Source organism: Oncorhynchus mykiss, chromosome 8 (genome assembly GCF_057628025.1).
Source record: "Oncorhynchus mykiss isolate SJ-2025 chromosome 8, ASM5762802v1, whole genome shotgun sequence".
Classification (NCBI taxonomy): domain Eukaryota; kingdom Metazoa; phylum Chordata; class Actinopteri; order Salmoniformes; family Salmonidae; genus Oncorhynchus; species Oncorhynchus mykiss.
Window position 1 is genome coordinate 77075547 of NC_143029.1, and position 17840 is coordinate 77093386.

General features: G+C 44.0%; 1 protein-coding gene across 1 annotated transcript in view; it reads left to right on the forward strand.

The window, feature by feature from the left end:
* Window positions 1-17840, forward strand: part of LOC110530987 (uncharacterized) — a 201203-nt gene that overhangs the window by 74892 nt on the left and 108471 nt on the right. Inside the window, exon 2 of the mRNA XM_036986260.2 lies at window positions 14352-16118. Within this exon, the coding sequence (XP_036842155.2) occupies window positions 14610-16118 (1509 nt within the window). The 5' untranslated portion in view covers window positions 14352-14609. The remainder of the gene's footprint in view (window positions 1-14351; window positions 16119-17840) is intronic.

Here is a 17840-nt window from a genome sequence, read left to right on the forward strand (position 1 = left end):
CACCACCAAACTAATTATACATCAGTTGTTACTGTCACGACTTCCACCGAAGTTGAACTCTCCTTGTTCGGGCTGTTCGGGCGGCATTCAGCGGTCAGTTGTCACCGGCTTTCTAGCCACCACCGATCCACTTTTCATTTTCCATTTGTTCTGTCTTTGTCTTACACACCTGTCTTCACTCAACCAATTACTAGTTTATTATTGAACCCTCTGTTCCTCATGTTGTGTTTGTGAGTGATTGCTTATTATAATTTGGTCCGTCTTTGTGGGCTCGTGATGTTACTTTGTAAATGCAGTCTTTTTGAGTAAAATACGTTGATTACTCGTATCTGCTGTCCTGCGTCTGACTCTCTACACCAGCTACGCACAGGACCCTTACAGTTACACTTTTAAAACAAGTACCAAAGTAGGCCCTACATAGACCTCAAAGCTTACTACATGATATACAATTCATATCATGCTCAAGTCTAGATTGATGTAACATCACACACGATGTACAGAGGTGATATCAAACACTACCACTGAGCACAAGGCTCATTTGACCCCATGTCAGAGTAGCAACACATTATTATGTTACAAAGCACCACTGTTTAACAATCAAAAAGACTAGTAGCTGAGGGAGTTCTTGAAGAAACCTCCTATTGAACAGCGGTGGAAGACTATCGATCTGGATCAGGCTTCAGAAAACATTTCACTGTGCTGCCTGTGGAGATGAGCGTTTAGGGGTTTTAATGAAAGTGAGTTCTACCAAAAATTGACTTGAGCATTCGGAGCAATTAAAGAGAAGCAATAATATTGCCTCCTTCACGGCTGTAGCCTTGTCGTCTTCTCTTTGTTTAGTCTCGTCTCCTGTCTGTATGTGCGGGATATACTCTCATTCCAACCTTGGGCATTTAAGTGTTTATTCATCTTGGAAATGTTACCCCTCGAACAGCATGGCCCATAGGCTCCCCGGTAACTCCCTTGAAAGGTAAACAGGCAAGGAGGAAGCAGAGGGCATCAGTCTGTCAGGGTCTTGTCTATTTCTTAATAAAACTAAAATACATTGTAAGGGCCTCCCTTTTCCATGAGGAAGGACAAACTTTAATGTACATGTGTTTTAAAGTCAAAACCTGTGTGTGTGTGTCTCCCTGTGTGTGTGTGTCTCCCTGTGTATGTGTCTCCCTGTGTGTGTGTGTCTCCCTGTGTGTGTGTTATAGATGATACGTAATGGGTTGAAGATGCGTCGAGGGGATTGTTAGACACATTCTCTGGTGCATTAGTAACATGCTGCTCGCACGCACACCCACACATGCACACACACAACACTTCGCTGCAGGGAGTGTGTTCATGGATTCCGGGGGACGTTCTCTAAAATGTCAGGCAGCGTCTTGAGAAGATCAGATAGCTTTTTGATGTAGGAAGTCAGCCAGGCAGAAGAGCAAGAAAGGCCGTTTTGATGGGCATAAGGTGGTTTTCTCTAAGTGCCTCTGCAGACTGAATGACTCAACACTCCTCTGTGTCCATGGGGAGCTTTTCTACCCAGGAGACCTTTACACAGACCAGCAGAGCTGTCTGTTACAAAAACACCCTCTGACCTTAGGTTATCATTGTGCCGGTGCTTAGTGAAGCAACTTTTGTTATTGAAAGTCAGGAGTGTGTTAAAATATGATGCCCAGTTGAAATGCTTGTCACTCAGTGTTTGTGTATAATGCTTGGTAAAAGCTTGGTAGCACATTCTACTGTGCAAAATACATATTTTCTCTCCATGTTAGAAACATAGAACTCTAGTCATACAGATTACTAAAGCTTGATAACACCTCCACTTTTTTATTGAAATGTTTTAAGGAGCGTGTTAAGGTATGATATCCAGGTGTAATGCTTGTTAGTTGGCATCTGTCTATACAGTGGGGCAAAAAAGTATTTAGTCAGCCACCAATTGTGCAAGTTCTCCCACTTAAAAAGGTGAGAGAGGCCTGTAATTTTAATCATAGGTACACTTCAACTATGACAGACAAAATGAGAAAAAACAAAATCCAGAAAATCGCATTGTAGGATTTTTTATGAATTTATTTGCAAATTATGGTGGAAAATAAGTAGTTGGTCAATAACAAAAGTTTATCTCAATACTTTGTTATATACCCTTTGTTGGCAATGACAGAGGTCAAACGTTTTCTGTAAGTCTTCACAAGGTTTTCACACACTGTTGCTGGTATTTTGGCCCATTCCTCCATGCAGATCTCCTCTAGAGCAGTGATGTTTTGGGGCTGTTGCTGGGCAACACGGACTTTCAACTCCCTCCAAAGATTTTCTATGGGGTTGAGATCTGGAGACTGGCTAGGCCCCTCCAGGACCTTGAAATGCTTCTTACGAAGCCACTCCTTCGTTGCCCGGGCAGTGTGTTTGGGATCATTGTCATGCTGAAAGACCCAGCCACGTTACATCTTCAATGCCCTTGCTGATGGAAGGAGGTTTTCACTCAGAATCTCACGATACATGGCCCCATTCATTCTTTCCTTTACACGGATCAGTCGTCCTGGTCCCTTTGCAGAAAAACAGCCCCAAAGCATGATGTTTCCACCCCCATGCTTCACAGTAGGTATGGTGTTCTTTGGATGCAACTCAGCATTCTTTGTCCTCCAAACACGACGAGTTGAGTTGACCAAAAAGTTATATTTTGGTTTCATCTGACCATATGACATTCTCCCAATCTTCTTCTGGATCATCCAAATGCTCTCTAGCAAACTTCAGACGGGCCTGGACACGTCTGGCACTGCAGGATTTGAGTCCCTGGCGGCGTAGTGTGTTACTGATGGTAGGCTTTGTTACTTTGGTCCCAGCTCTCTGCAGGTCATTCACTAGGTGGTTCTGGGATTTTTGCTCACCGTTCTTGTGATCATTTTGACCCCACGGGGTGAGATCTTGCGTGGAGCCCCAGATCGAGGGAGATTATCAGTGGTCTTGTATGTCTTCCATTTCCTAATAATTGCTCCCACAGTTGATTTCTTCAAACCAAGCTGCTTACATATTGCAGATTCAGTCTTCCCAGCCTGGTGCAGGTCTACAATCTTGTTTCTGGTGTCCTTTGACAGCTCTTTGGTTTTGGCCATAGTGGAGTTTGGAGTGTGACTGTTTGAGGTTGTGGACAGGTGTCTTTTATACTGATAACAAGTTCAAACAGGTGCCATTAATACAGGTAACGAGTGGAGGACAGAGGAGCCTCTTAAAGAAGAAGTTACAGGTCTGTGAGAGCCAGAAATCTTGCTTGTTTGTAGGTGACCAAATACTTATTTTACACCACAATTTGCAAATAAATTAATTAAAAATCCTACATTGTCATTTTCTGGATTTTTTTTCTCATTTTGTCTGTCATAGTTGAAGTGTACATATGATGAAAATTACAGGCCTCTCTCATCTTTTTAAGTGGGAGAACTTGCACAATTGGTGGCAGACTAAATACTTTTTTGCCCCACTGTAGAGGTATATTATGTGCGGTAAAAGCTTGGTAGCACGTTCTACCTTGCAAATTCCATCTTTTCTGTTACATCAAATCAAATGTATTTATATAGCCCTTCGTACATCAGCTGATATCTCAAAGTGCTGTACAGAAGCCCAGCCTAAAACCCCAAACAGCAAGCAATGCAGTTGTAGAAGCACGGTGGCTAGGAAAAACTCCCTAGAAAGGCCAAAACCTAGGAAGAAACCTAGAGAGGAACCAGGCTATGAGGGTTGGCCAGTACTCTTCTGGCTGTGCCGGGTGGAGAATATAACAGAACATGGCCAAGATGTTCAAATGTTCATAAATGACCAGCATGGTCAAATAATAATAATCACAGTAGTTGTCGAGGGTGCAGCAAGTCAGCACCTCAGGAGTAAATGTCAGTTGGCTTTTCATAGCCGATCATTAAGAGTATCTCTACCACTCCTGCTGTCTCTAGAGATTTGAAAACAGCAGGTCTGGGACAGGTAGTACGTCCGGTGAACAGGTCAGGATTCCATAGCCGCAGGCAGAACAGTTGAAACTGGAGCAGCAGCACGGCCAGGTGGACTGGGGACAGCAAGGAGTCATCATGCCAGGTAGTCCTGAGGCTTGGTCCTAGGGCTCAGGTCCTCCGAGAGAAAGAGAGAATTAGAGAGAGCATACTTAAATTCACACAGGACACCGGATAAGACAGGAGAAGTACTCCAGATATAACAAACTGACCCTAGCCCCCCGACACATAAACTACTGCAGCATAAATACTGGAGGCTGAGACAGGAGGGGTCAGGAGACACCGTGGCCCCATCCGATGATACCCCCGGACAGGGCCAAACAGGAAGGATATAACCCCACCCACTTTGCCAAAGCACAGCCCCCACACCACTCGAGGGATATCTTCAATCAATCAAATTTATTTTATTTATTTTTATATAGCCCTTCGTACATCAGCTGATATCTCAAAGTGCTGTACAGAAACCCAGCCTAAAACCCCAAACAGCAAGCAATGCAGGTGAAGAAGCACGGTGGCTAGGAAAAACTCCCTAGAAAGGCCAAAACCTAGGAAGAAACCTAGAGAGGAACCAGGCTATGTGGGGTGGCCAGTCCTCTTCTGGCTGTGCCGGGTGGAGATTATAACAAAACATGGTCAAGATGTTCAAATGTTCATAAATGACCAGCATGGTCGAATAATAATAAGGCAGAATAGTTGAAACTGGAGCAGCAGCACAGTCAGGTGGACTGGGGACAGCAAGGAGTCATCATGTCAGGTATTCCTGGGGCATGGTCCTAGGGCTCAGGTCCTCCGAGAGAGAGAAAGAAAGAGAGAATTAGAGAGAGCATATGTGGGATGGCCAGTCCTCTTCTGGCTGTGCCGGGTGGAGATTATAACAGAACATGGCCAAGATGTTCAAATGTTCATAGATGATCAGCATGGTCAAATAATAATAAGGCAGAACAGTTGAAACTGGAGCAGCAGCACAGCCAGGTGGACTGGGGACAGCAAGGAGTCATCATGTCAGGTAGTCCTGGGGCATGGTCCTAGGGCTCAGGTCCTCCGAGAGAGAGAAAGAGAGAAGGAGAGAATTACAGAACGCACACTTAGATTCACACAGGACACCGAATAGGACAGGAGAAGTACTCCAGATATAACAAACTGACCCTAGCCCCCCGACACATAAACTACTGCAGCATAAATACTGGAGGCTGAGACAGGAGGGGTCAGGAGACACTGTGGCCCACTCCGAGGACACCCCCGGACATCTTAAACCACCAACTTACCATCCTGAGACAAGGCCGAGTATAGCCCACAAATATCTCCGCCACGGCACAAACAAAGGGGGGGCGCCAACCCAGACAGGAAGATCACATCAGTGACTCAACCCACTCAAGTGACGCACCCCTCCTAGGGACGGCATGAAAGAGCACCAGTAAGCCAGTGACTCAGCCCCTGTAATAGGGTTAGAGGCAGAGAATCCCAGTGGAGAGAGGGGAACCGGCCAGGCAGAGACAGCAAGGGCGGTTAGTTGCTCCAGAGCCTTTCCCTTCACCTTCACACTCCTAGGCCAGACTACACTCAATCATATGACCCACTGAAGAGATGAGTCTTCAGTAAAGACTTGAAGGTCGAGACCGAGTCTGCGTCTCTCACATGGGTAGGCAGACCATTCCATAAAAATGGAGCTCTCTAGGAGAAAGCCCTGCCTCCAGCTGTTTGTTTAGAAATTCTAGGGACAATTAGGAGGCCTGCGTCTTGTGGCTATAGCGTTCGTGTAGGTATGTACGGCAGGACCAAATCAGAAAGATAGGTAGGAGCAAGCCCATGTAATGCTTTGTAGGTTAGCAGTAAAACCTTGAAATCAGCCCTTGCCTTAACAGGAAGCCAGTGTAGGAAGGCTTGCACAGGAATAATATGATACATTTTTTTGGTTCTAGTCAGGATTCTAGCAGCCGTATTTAGCACTAACTGAAGTTTATTTAGTGCTTTATCCGGGTAGCCGGAAAGTAGGGCATTGCAGTAGTCTAACCCAGAAGTAACAAAAGCATGGATACATTTTTCTGCTTCATTTTTGGTCAGAAAGTTTCTGATTTTTGCAATGTTATGTAGATGGAAAAAAGCTGTCCTTGAAACAGTCTTGATATGTTCGTCAAAAGAGAGATCAGGGTCCAGAGTAACGCCGAGGTCCTTCGCAGTTTTATTTGAGACGATTGTACAACCATCAAGATTAATTGTCAGATTCAACAGAAGATCTCTTTGTTTCTTGGGACCTAGAACAAGCATCTCTGTTTTGTCCTAGTTTAAAAGTAGAAAGTTTGCAGCCATCCACTTCCTTATGTCTGAAACACAGGCTTCTAGTGAGGGCAATTTTGGGGCTTCACCATGTTTCATTGAAATGTACAGCTGTGTGTTATCCGCATAGCAGTGAAAGTTAACATTATGTTTTCGAATGACATTCCCAAGAGGTAAAATATATAGTGAAAACAATAGTGGTCCTAAAACGGAACCTTGAGGAACACCGAAATTTACAGTTGATTTGTCAGAGGAAAAACCATTCACAGAGACAAACTGATATCTTTCCGACAGATAAGATCTAAACCAGGCCAGAACTTGTCCGTGTAGACCAATTTGGGTTTCCAATCTCTCCAAAAGAATGTGGTGATCAATGGTATCAAAAGCAGCACTAAGGTCTAGGAGCACGAGGACAAATGCGCAGTCTCGGTCTGATGCCATTAAAAGGTCATTTACCACCTTCACAAGCGCAGTCTCAGTGCTGTGATGGGGTCTAAAACCAGACTGAAGCATTTCGTATACATTGTTTGTCTTCAGGAAGGCAGTGAGTTGCTGCGCAACAGCTTTTTCTCAAATGTTTGAGAGGAATGGAAAATTCGATATAGGCCGATAGTTTTTTATATTTTCTGGGTCAAGGTTTATGCTTTTTCAAGAGAGGCTTTATTACTGCCACTTTTAGTGAGTTTGGGACACATCTGGTGGATAGAGAGCCGTTTATTATGTTCAACATAGGAGGGCCAAGCACAGGAAGCAGCTCTTTCAGTAGTTCAGTTGGAATAGGGTCCAGTATGCAGCTTGAAGGTTTAGAGGCCATGATTATGTTCATCATTGTGTCAAAAGATATTGTACTAAAACATTTGAGTGTCTCTCTTGATCCTAGGTCCTGGCAGAGTTGTGCAGACTCAGGACAACTGAGCTTTGAAGGAATACACAGATTTAAAGAGGAGTCCGTAATTTGCTCTCTAATGATCATGATCTTTTCCTCAAAGTTCATGAATTTATTACTGCTGAAGTGAAAGCCATCCTCACTGGGGGAATGCTGCATTTTAGTTAGCTTTGCGACAGTATCAAAAATACATTTCGGATTGTTCTTATTTTCCTCAATTAAGTTGGAAAAATAGGATAATCGAGCAGCAGTGAGGGCTCTTCGATACTGCACGGTACTGTCTTTCCAAGCTAGTCGGAAGACTTCCAGTTTGGTATTGCTCCATTTCCGTTCAAATTTTCTGGAAGCTTGCTTCCGAGCGTGGGTATTTTCTGTATATCAGGGAGCTAGTTTCTTATGACAAATGTTTTTAAGGGTGCAACTGCATCTAGGGTATTGCGCAAGGTTAAATTGAGTTCCTCAGTTAGGTGGTTAACTGATTTTTGTCCTTGACGTCCTTGGGTAGGCAGAGGGAGTCTAGAAGGTTATCGAGGAATCTTTGTATTGTCTGGGAATTTATAGCACGACTTTTGATGCTCCTTGGTTGGGGTCTGAGCAGATTCTTTGTTGCATTTGCAAACGTAATAAAATGGTGGTCCGATAGTCCAGGATTATGAGGAAAAACATTAAGATCCACAACATTTATTCCATGGGACAAAACTAGGTCCAGAGTATGACTGTGGCAGTGAGTAGGTCCAGAGACATGTTGGACAAAACCCACTGAGTCGATGATGGCTCCGAAAGCCTTTTGGAATGGTTCTGTGGACTTTTCCATGTGAATATTAAAGTCACCAAAAATTAGAATATTATCTGCTATGACTACAAGGTCCGATAGGATTTCAGGGAACTCAATGAGGAACGCTGTATATGGCCCAGGAGGCCTGTAAACAGTAGCTATAAAAAGTGATTGAGTAGGCTGCATAGATTTCATGACTAGAAGCTCAAAAGACGAAAACGTCATTTTTTGTTTTGTAAATTAAAATTTGCTATCGTAAATGTAAAACACCTCTGCCTTTGCGGGATACACATGGGATATGGTCACTAGTGTAACCAGGAGGTGAAGCCTCATTTAACACAGTAAATTCATCAGGCTTAAGCCATGTTTCAGTCAGGCCAATCACATCAAGATTATGATCAGTGATTAGTTCATTGACTATAACTGCCTTTGAAGGAATCTAACATTAAGTAGCCCTATTTTGAGATGTGAGGTATCACGATCTCTTCCAATAATGGCAGGAATGGAGGAGGTCTTTATCCTTGTGAGATTGCTAAGGCAAACACCGCCATGTTTAGTTTTGCCCAACTTAGGTCGAGGCACAGACACGGTTTCAATGGGGATAGCTGAGCTAACTACACTGACTGTGCTAGTGGCAGACTCCACTAAGCTGGCAGGGTGACTAACAGCCTGCTGCCTGGCCTGCACCCTATTTCATTGTGAAGCTAGAGGAGTTAGAGCCCTGTCTATGTTGGTAGATAAGATGAGAGCACCCCTCCAGCTAGGATGGAGTCCGTCACTCCTCAGCAGGCCAGGCTTGGTCCTGTTTGTGGGTGAGTCCCAGAAAGAGGGCCAATTATCTACAAATTCTATCTTTTGGGAGGGGCAGAAAACAGTTTTCAACCAGCGATTGAGTTGTGAGACTCTTTTGTAGAGCTCATCACTCCCCCTAACTGGGAGGGGGCCAGAGACAATTACTCGATGCCGACACATCTTTCTAGCTGATTTACACGCAGAAGCTATGTTGCGCTTGGTGATCTCTGACTGTTTCATCCTAATATCGTTGGTGCCGACTTGGATAACAATATCTCTATACTCGCCAGTTTTAGCTTTAGCCAGCACCATCTTCAGATTAGCCTTAACTGGTAAACAGTGTATGGTCACTGGATGATTAGTTTTAAGTCTAATACTGCGAGTAATGGAGTCGCCAATGACTAGGGTTTTCAATTTGTCAGAGCTAATGGTGGGAAGCTTCGACGTCTCAGACCCCGTAACGGGAGGAGTAGAGACAGGAGAAGGCTCGGCCTCAGACTCACTGCTTAATGGGGACAACCGCTGCTTAATGGGGACAACCGGTTGAAAGTTTCTGTCGGCTGAATGAGCGACACCGGTTGAGCATTCCTACAGCATTTCCCTCCAGAAGCCATGAGAAAGTTGTCCGGCTGCGTGAACCGTGCGAGGGGATTTATACTAACGTTACTATCTGTACTTACTGGTGGCACAGACACTGTTTCATCCTCTCCTACACTGAAATTACCCTTGCCTAACGATTGCATCTGAAGTAGGGCTTACAGCACAGTTATCCTTGCCATAAAGCTATCGTTCTCCTGTATATTATGAGTACAGCGACTGCAATTAGAAGGCATCATGTTAATGTTACTACTTATCTTTGGCTGTTGGAGGTCCTGATGAACCATGTCCAGATAAAGCGTCCGGAGTGAAACAGTTGAATGAAAAAAAAGTGGAGTGAGGGAAAAACTAAAACTAAAGAAACTAAAATATAAACGGTAATTAAAAAGTAAAAAACGTAAAGTTGTCAGGTAGCAAAGTAAGGTGGGCAACAAAACGCACAGCAACACGTAAACAAGTCTGCAAGTTGTGACCGGGAAATATGAGTCAAGTCGTTGCCTTGTTTCTAACAAAATGGCCGTAGAACCTTCACCACTAGTATGTTAGGTGCTGTTGGATGTGAATGCAGAGAGGGGTCAGGGTATAGTATAGTAGTAGTATATCCCTATACTTACACACTCAGTGCTAAGCATGTTCAATTCATAGTAATCAGATGGTCGTCTTTTGATTGTGCCATTGGGCTGTAGTAGTGAAGGAATGGATGGCGAATTAATTATATTTTCCCTTGAGGAAATGATGATCACATTGTGATGCTGCTTGTACTTGTACTTTGACCCAAGATCAACAATTTAACGGCAATGCTACCAAATACTGATTGAGTGCATGTAAACTTCTGACCCACTGGGAATGTGATGAAAGAAATAAAAGCTGAAATAAATCACTCTCTACTATTATTATGACATTTCAAATACTTAAAATAAAGTGGTGACCTAAGACAGGGAATTTTTACTAGGACTCAATGTCAGGAATTGTGAAAAACTGAGTTTAAATGTATTTGGCTAAGGTGAATGTAAACTTCCGACTTCAACTGTGTCTGCTGAGGTTCAAGACGAGGACTGAGCTGTGTGTTCAATGGCTTTTTCGCTATTAAAGCGTAGTGAGGGTCTCCCAAGACGGACTGGTTCTGTTTGTGGCTGCCTCTTCTCTCTGTTCTTTGTTTCGCCATGCATAATTCTAAGGGCGACTGTTCTTTCACTGCCTTCCTTAGAAAGGAACGTTTTATTTTTCTTCTTTTTGACTTCTGTGGGTCCGGAGGCGGTCCCCTGAGCCTTTTACCAGGAATGGTTCAACAGAAAAACACACACATTAGTGTCATGAAGAGGTTGTATTTGTGTTTTTTGTGTGGGGGTGTAGGCGGGGTGTGTCGAGGTGATGCACTGTAACATTGCTATAACAATATGCGTTTGTGTGTCTGTGAGTTGAGTGTGTTTGTATGCATTTTATACAAGGGGTCTAATCCTGAATGCTTATTAATGGTAAAAAAAACACATTCCAGTTATTACCTGCAAAATCTTTGACTTTGAAATGCCTATTTACTCTGTTCCATCTGACTGCGCAACCCCCTGTCTCATCAGCCCAGCCAGGCAATTTATAAACTTGATCTCCACTATAAAAAGTATCTATACATCTCCTCACATTTCGTTTTTAGACGAACAGCTGTAGTCCCATCTGACCTTTAACCCAGCTATAGACCCCTCGTCTAAAAGAAATGTGAGATAATGTGTCAATACTTTTCATAGTGGAGATCTCTCCGACATTTGCAACATTGTTTCAATACCCAAATTTGATCTCCAGCTGTCCCATAGTAGTCAACATGTCCGGAGTCGGGACGAGACAGGCAGGCAGCAATTCTCAGCCAGTCAAAATCATGAATCAGATGGCATAAGTTTTATGGATACATACAAAGAAATGTCAATTGAAAAAAAGGTCAAATGAAACAAAGTGCAGCTAGTTTGCAGTCTTTCCAGCTTCAGTTTGAAATGATTGCTAGCCGATAACACAGCTTACACACTCTAACAACAGTGTCTTGATGAGAGAGCACATTTTCTATGCCAGGTGAAATCGCGCTTCATTAGCTCATTGTTATGGATGTATCTAAGTAAATGTCACTAGAAAAGATGCTTATACAAATGCAGCTACTTTGCTGTTATTCTGACTGCACTATTCTGTCTGCACGTGATTCTTTTTGACGTGACTAAGTTAGCCATAGTTGGCTAGCTAGCAAGCAAGGGATAAGAACGCTGCCAGCCAGTATGGCAATAGAGCATTTCATTTAGAATGATCGTGTCCATAGATACAGAACAAAAAGACTGAACGACTGGGTCGCGTCTCTGGCAACCAAACCGATGGAACAAATGACCAGTCGGCTTGGGTAGCAACCCTAGATTTGTGTGGTGACTATTTTGAGGAAGGATGAAATAGTACGACTAAATTCATCAAAATAATGTTCTTAATGAAAATATGTCAATCATTATTTGAATACGTTGGTAACACGTTGTATAAAATAGATAATGCTCTTGAAGTTGGTGTTTGGATGATATATTGGCACGGTTTGCCAGCACTCAACATTGTCTCGGGCCTAACACCTGTGCCAATATATCCTCCAAACACCGGCTTCTCGGGCATTATCAGTTAAATGTATTTGGATTAAAACATTTTGTACACAGTGTCTTGAATAATGAAAGAATGGCTATGTTTTAGTTTTTTGATTTTGTTTGTGTTTTGGAGACTGTCTGTCCTGGTGTACTGCTGTGATAATATGTTTGTGTAAGAGAGGAAGGGAGAGACAGACAGTGCGGATGGAGGTGAATCGTAATTTTAATTTTCAGTCTCGTTAAGTTGGCGACAGCCTTCACTGCACCGCGGCTCCCTGCGATCGATGGTGGAGATCTGCCTCTAATACTAACGAACCAAAAGATCATTTGAGTTTGGTGCCCAAGGAAGGGAAAAATGTATTAAGATATTTATGGCCCCAATTAATCAGTTCAGTGAGAAACTCACCCGGGGGGTGAACACGGCAGGAAGCAGAGGAAAGTTAAAAGATGAGGGGGTGTTCCACCGTCCACGTACCATATGCCCCTTAATCACCTTTACCCCACAGTGAGGAGCCTCCTGGGGATACTATAGCTCATCAGTTTCTGCATGAGGAAGCCTAGAGGAGACAGGGCTGGTTGTCACACAGGTTGGTTGTCACAATGCTTATAACTAAAAACCTGGACAGTGCTCTGAATTGAGTTGAATGTACAAATGTGTTTATTAGAGATTAGTTTAGTAGAGATCCATGTTGTTCACACATGTCAACATCACAAAACATTTAGATTAGGAAAATACAATTTCTATGCTCCAGATTAGTAGTTATGAGCATTGTGATAACCAACCCGTCTCCTCTACCTTATACCATGTGGGATGTAAAGCTTGTCACCAGAGGCAGAATGAGGACAATTATTGACTGGTATATTTCAATAGACACAGCATGTGTAACACATGCAACCTGTTATCAACCTGCCATGTTCCCAACCCTACCAATGTATGGTCCTACAGGTTACATCATCCTCTCATTAAAACATAGAGTCACACCCTCTAGACCAGTCTAAGCCACTCTGTTCGACAGCAGAATACAGTCCAGGTACTTACCTGGATCAGCTGAAGGACTGCACTGACCCTGTTAAATCACTGGGAAAACACAGTGTCTGACACAATATCACAAATTGACACCAGTAATGAACCCCTCATCCAAACACACGTCCATATTCCGACCGGTTTAACGTTATCCTGGAAATTTGTGTTGTGGTACTTTAGTCAGTAAATGTTCCACTTGATATATGAGTACTGTATAGGTTTTATAGTGGTATCGTGTGTCATCAATATGGCTGTCACCTGTCATTTTCAATGTCACTGGGCCGTCAATAGGAGGGGATTGGCTGATTGATTTACGGAGAGCATAGAGGGTGAGGGACGCTACGACAGCACCTTGATTGACACGGAAGGAGGAAAGGAGATGAAAGACGAGCAGAGGAAGGGATACCATATGAAAACAAACCTGAGAGAGGTGGTGAGACAGCCATGGATAGATAGGCTGAGATAGAGAGAGGTGGTGAGACAGCCATGGATAGATAGGCTGATATAGAGAGAGGTGGTGAGACAGCCATGGATAGATAGGCTGAGATAGAGAGAGGTGGTGAGACAGGCTGAGATAGAGAGGTGGTGAGACAGCCATGGATAGATAGAGAGAGGTGGTGAGACAGCCATGGATAGATAGGCTGATATAGAGAGAGGTGGTGAGACAGCCATGGATAGATAGGCTGAGATAGAGAGAGGTGGTGAGACAGGCTGAGATAGAGAGGTGGTGAGACAGCCATGGATAGATAGAGAGAGGTGGTGAGACAGCCATGGATAGATAGGCTGAGATAGAGAGAGGTGGTGAGACAGCCATGGATAGATAGAGAGAGGTGGTGAGTGGGAGAGGTGGGAAGAGAAAAAGACAAGGAGGAGGAGGGAGAGGAGGAGGTGGCGGGGTAGTGCAAGATTTTTTCTAAGAAAACTAGTTGTTTAAATGGAGAGTGAAGTAAGGAAAGAGTGCAAGATGGGGAGGGAGTAGGACAAAGGGTGAAGGAGGAATCTTTTGGGAATATTCAGACCTCAGCCATGCCCCAATGACTGTACTGACAGGGCCTGTCTGTAACACAACACTGCTCAAATGTTACACACCAACGCACTACACTGCACAATACAAGACAGCACATAGTTAAACAAAAACACTACACAACTCACAAAGTAACTGCAAATACTACAAGAAAGTACACACAGTTAAGAGCATGGATCAGTATTGCGAGTGACAACACAGGGCGACCTACTGAACACTATGGTCACAGAGTGTAACAACAGCTATCTGACTTCACCGTGCAATGCACCAGTGCTTGTGTTAATGTGATTGCCGCTCCATTAGGGGATCTGTCCTGCTTGTTCATCTGTGAGTTCTCCTACTTACCTTGCTGTGTTGTTCCGCTTTTAATTAACATTAAAGTTTTAACTTAATTATCATTATCTTTTCTCTCAGGTTGCTCAACCCTCCGTGGAACACTGAATGAGACGTTCTGCAAGAGGGGAAAAAACAGCAGAGAGGAGCCGTGAATAGATAGAGATTTTTTTGTGGGAAGGGCACCTGCCCTCCAGCTTAGTGTGAAGGGCATGTAATGGAAGAGTGAGAGGAGGATACAAGGAAAGAGAAATAGAGGAGAGAATGAAGACAACTGGAAAACAAGTACTTCCTCACAGCAAGTGTCACTCAAATTAGCTAATCTCACCACAAGCCAAGATGATTACCAGGAATCTGCTCCTATTGGTCTCCCTATGTCTGTGGGAGGGGCTTATGAGAGAAGGTTCAGCCACTAAGATCATCAGGAGAAGAGGGGTGGGCGGGGTTCACTTGCTGAAGTTAGGGGAGACCAGAGTAGCCGACCAATGGGATTCAAGTGTGGATTCAAACGTGATGCCAATGGTGACTCTTAGAAACTTGATTGGTCATGACCATGGTGTTGATAGTGGCTCCAAAATACCCCAGAATAATGCAGCCATAACAGCTAATAAGGAGAGGGAGACTTTTAAACCTAATCCCGTGTTAGACTTGGAAGAAGACCCTGGCAAAAAAGGGGAGTCAACTCTGTCTGTGTCACTCAATGACAGGGAAGCCATCCAGGAGAAAGGGCTTAGAAAGAGTAGGAACAGCACCAAAAACGCTGAAAATCCCACCAAGACAGGGAAGATGGAGAAAGTATTCTTAGTCCAACACAGGCTAGACATGCACTCCAATAAAACCAGATTAAAATCCCTTCCCCGATCCAGAGTCAGATCAGACCTGAGCGTTCACACCACAGGGCTGCCAGGCAGAGGACTCACTAAGGATTCAACAAGAAACTTAAACCCAACCGGCAGCTACGGTGTCCTGAAACTACTGTCCAAAGAGAACCTGGTGAGGATTGTGAACTCACAGATTCAGAGCAAGAGCAGCCGAAGCAGAAAGAGAGATTTGATTGATGTGGATCGCAGCCAGTTGGAGGCCCTGAAATTACCAAAGCAAGATATGGCTGTCACTCAAAACCATTTCACATTGGATAACCAAACTGCTCTGCCACATGTAAGCACTGTCACAAATGCTGATTTCAGTCCAGAAGAGGCTGTTGACACTTTAAGTGTAGCCACTCCAGATTCTGGTGTGGGAAAAGACAACTCTGAGATGAGGGGTTCAGATAGCACAGACACCTGGATGAACAAGCACATCTCTCACCCTCTGTCACTGCCTATGAATGAGGTCAGTCTCAACACTGAGAGCGAGGTGACCAACAGTCAGACTGACCCTCCAGCCACGACCAAGCATCTCCCCTCAAACGTCCCTTCTCAGACAGATGCTGGCCATCCATCAGTGTTCACCCTGCAGCCCCAGAGAAAGGGGACTCAAGATTTCGAGGAGAGCCTTCTTCACACAGCCGGACCACGACTCAAGATCCTGAGTCCAAGTGCCACTCAAGACCCTGTAGTTGGCGCGACAGAGTTAATTAATAGCAGCCATGTCCTCAAACTCCGCCCAGACCCATACTGGGGGGTCAGCCAGGACAAGGCAGCCAGTGGGGTGATGACAGTCGAGTCCGAGCCCGGTAATGGCTGGGGCCTGGTGTTCCAAGAGGCGGAGTCAGATGAGGAGGAGGAAGAGGGGCCTGGTCAGATGGGGGGGGAGGGGACTCGGTCCCGCAGCAGAAGGAGTTGGATCTGGAACCAGTTCTTTGTAATTGAGGAGTACAGCGGGCCGGAACCTGTGCTCATCGGAAGGGTAAGAGGAAACATTATTAACTTGTTCATTAGTTCTATGAAGCATTTTTTTGTGTCTTATTCTGTACCAGGGGTCTTCAACTCCAACCCTGAACCCTACAACTGGCAAACCTGATCCAAGTAACCTTGGTCAAGATGGAAGCATGATTAGTTGAATCAGGTTTACTGCACCATAAACAGTATACAGTCTATTGGGAAAGTATTCAGACTCCTTGACTTTTTCCACATTTTGTTATGTTACAGCCTTATTCTAAAATTGATAAAAAATGTCTCATCAATCTACACACAATACCTCATAATGACAAAGCCAAAACAGTTTTTTTTTTTTTTTTGCAAATGTATTAAAAATAAAAACCTGCAATATCACATTTACGTAAATATTCAGACCCTTTACTCAGTACTTTGTTGAAGCACCTTTGGCAGCGATTACAGCCTCGGGTCTTCTTGGGTATGAAGTTACGAGCTTGGCACACCAGTATTTGGGGAGTTTCCCCCATTCTTCTCTGCAGATCCTATCAAGCTCTTTCAGGTTGGATGGGGAGCGTTGCTGCAAGCTATTTTCAGGTCTCTCCAGAGATGCTAGATCGGGTTCAAGTCCGGGCTCTGGCTGGGCCACTCAAGGACAGTCAGAGACTTGTCCCGATGCCACTCCTGCGTTATCTTGGCTGTTATCTTAGGGTCAGTGTCCTGTTGGAATGTGAACGTTCTCCCCAAGTCTGAGGTCCTGAGCGGTCTGGAGCAGGTTGCCATTAGATCTCTCTGTACGGTGATTCATTCTTTGAAAGTTGCAGCTTGCATGGTGTTGCAGAATTCTATGGCACGTTATTTAAGTATGAACCACAGGTACCGTTAATGCTAGTTAGTGCTAGTTTGACCACCAGTGGCCATCTTTGAGAAGCATTTGATAGCCTTCAGTTGTGGCTGTACTAGAGAATGCAGGCACGTGGGAGACGGGGGTTCAATTCAACCACTTGGAGGAAGGAGTAGGATGTCCTTGTAAATAAGAATTTGTTCTTAACTAATTCCATGGGGAGGCAGGTAGACTAGTGGTTAGAGTGTTGGCCTTGTAACTGAAAGGTTACAAGATCGAATCTCCAAGCTGACAAGGTAAAATTTTGTCGTTCTGCCCCTGAACAAGGCAATTAACCTACTCTTCCTAGGCCTTCATTGAAAATAAGAATTTGTTCCTAACTGACTTGCCTAGTTAAATTAAGGTTAAAAAAATGGTTATTTCGTTGTTGTGATGTCTTCACTATTATTCTACAATGTAGAAAATAGTCTAAATAAAGAAAAACCCTGGAATGAGTATGTGTGTCCAAACTTTTGACTGGTACTTTCTTAATTAATTTCATTAATGTTATGGTGTTTCTATTCCAAGAAAAATGAAAAACCCTCTGCGTCTCCGTTAGGATGGAACGGAAAATATGGCTCTGTACAACGTGACGGTCGGGAGTACAGTATAGTGCTATTTAGCTAAAGTATCCCCGTGTCATGCAGGAACGTGGGAGACCTGGGTTCAATTCCCCAACGGGGAGGAAGGAGTTGGCTGTCCTTGTAAATAAGAATTTGTTCTTACCTGACTTGCCCAGTAAAATAAAGGTTACACTAAGAGCATAACATTTCTACAATTCTTGTCTAACCAATACCCAAATGGAGATTCAGTGAAAATAAAAATCTCATTGATTTATCAAGACCAGTCCCCATACTTGTCTCAGAGCAGTGC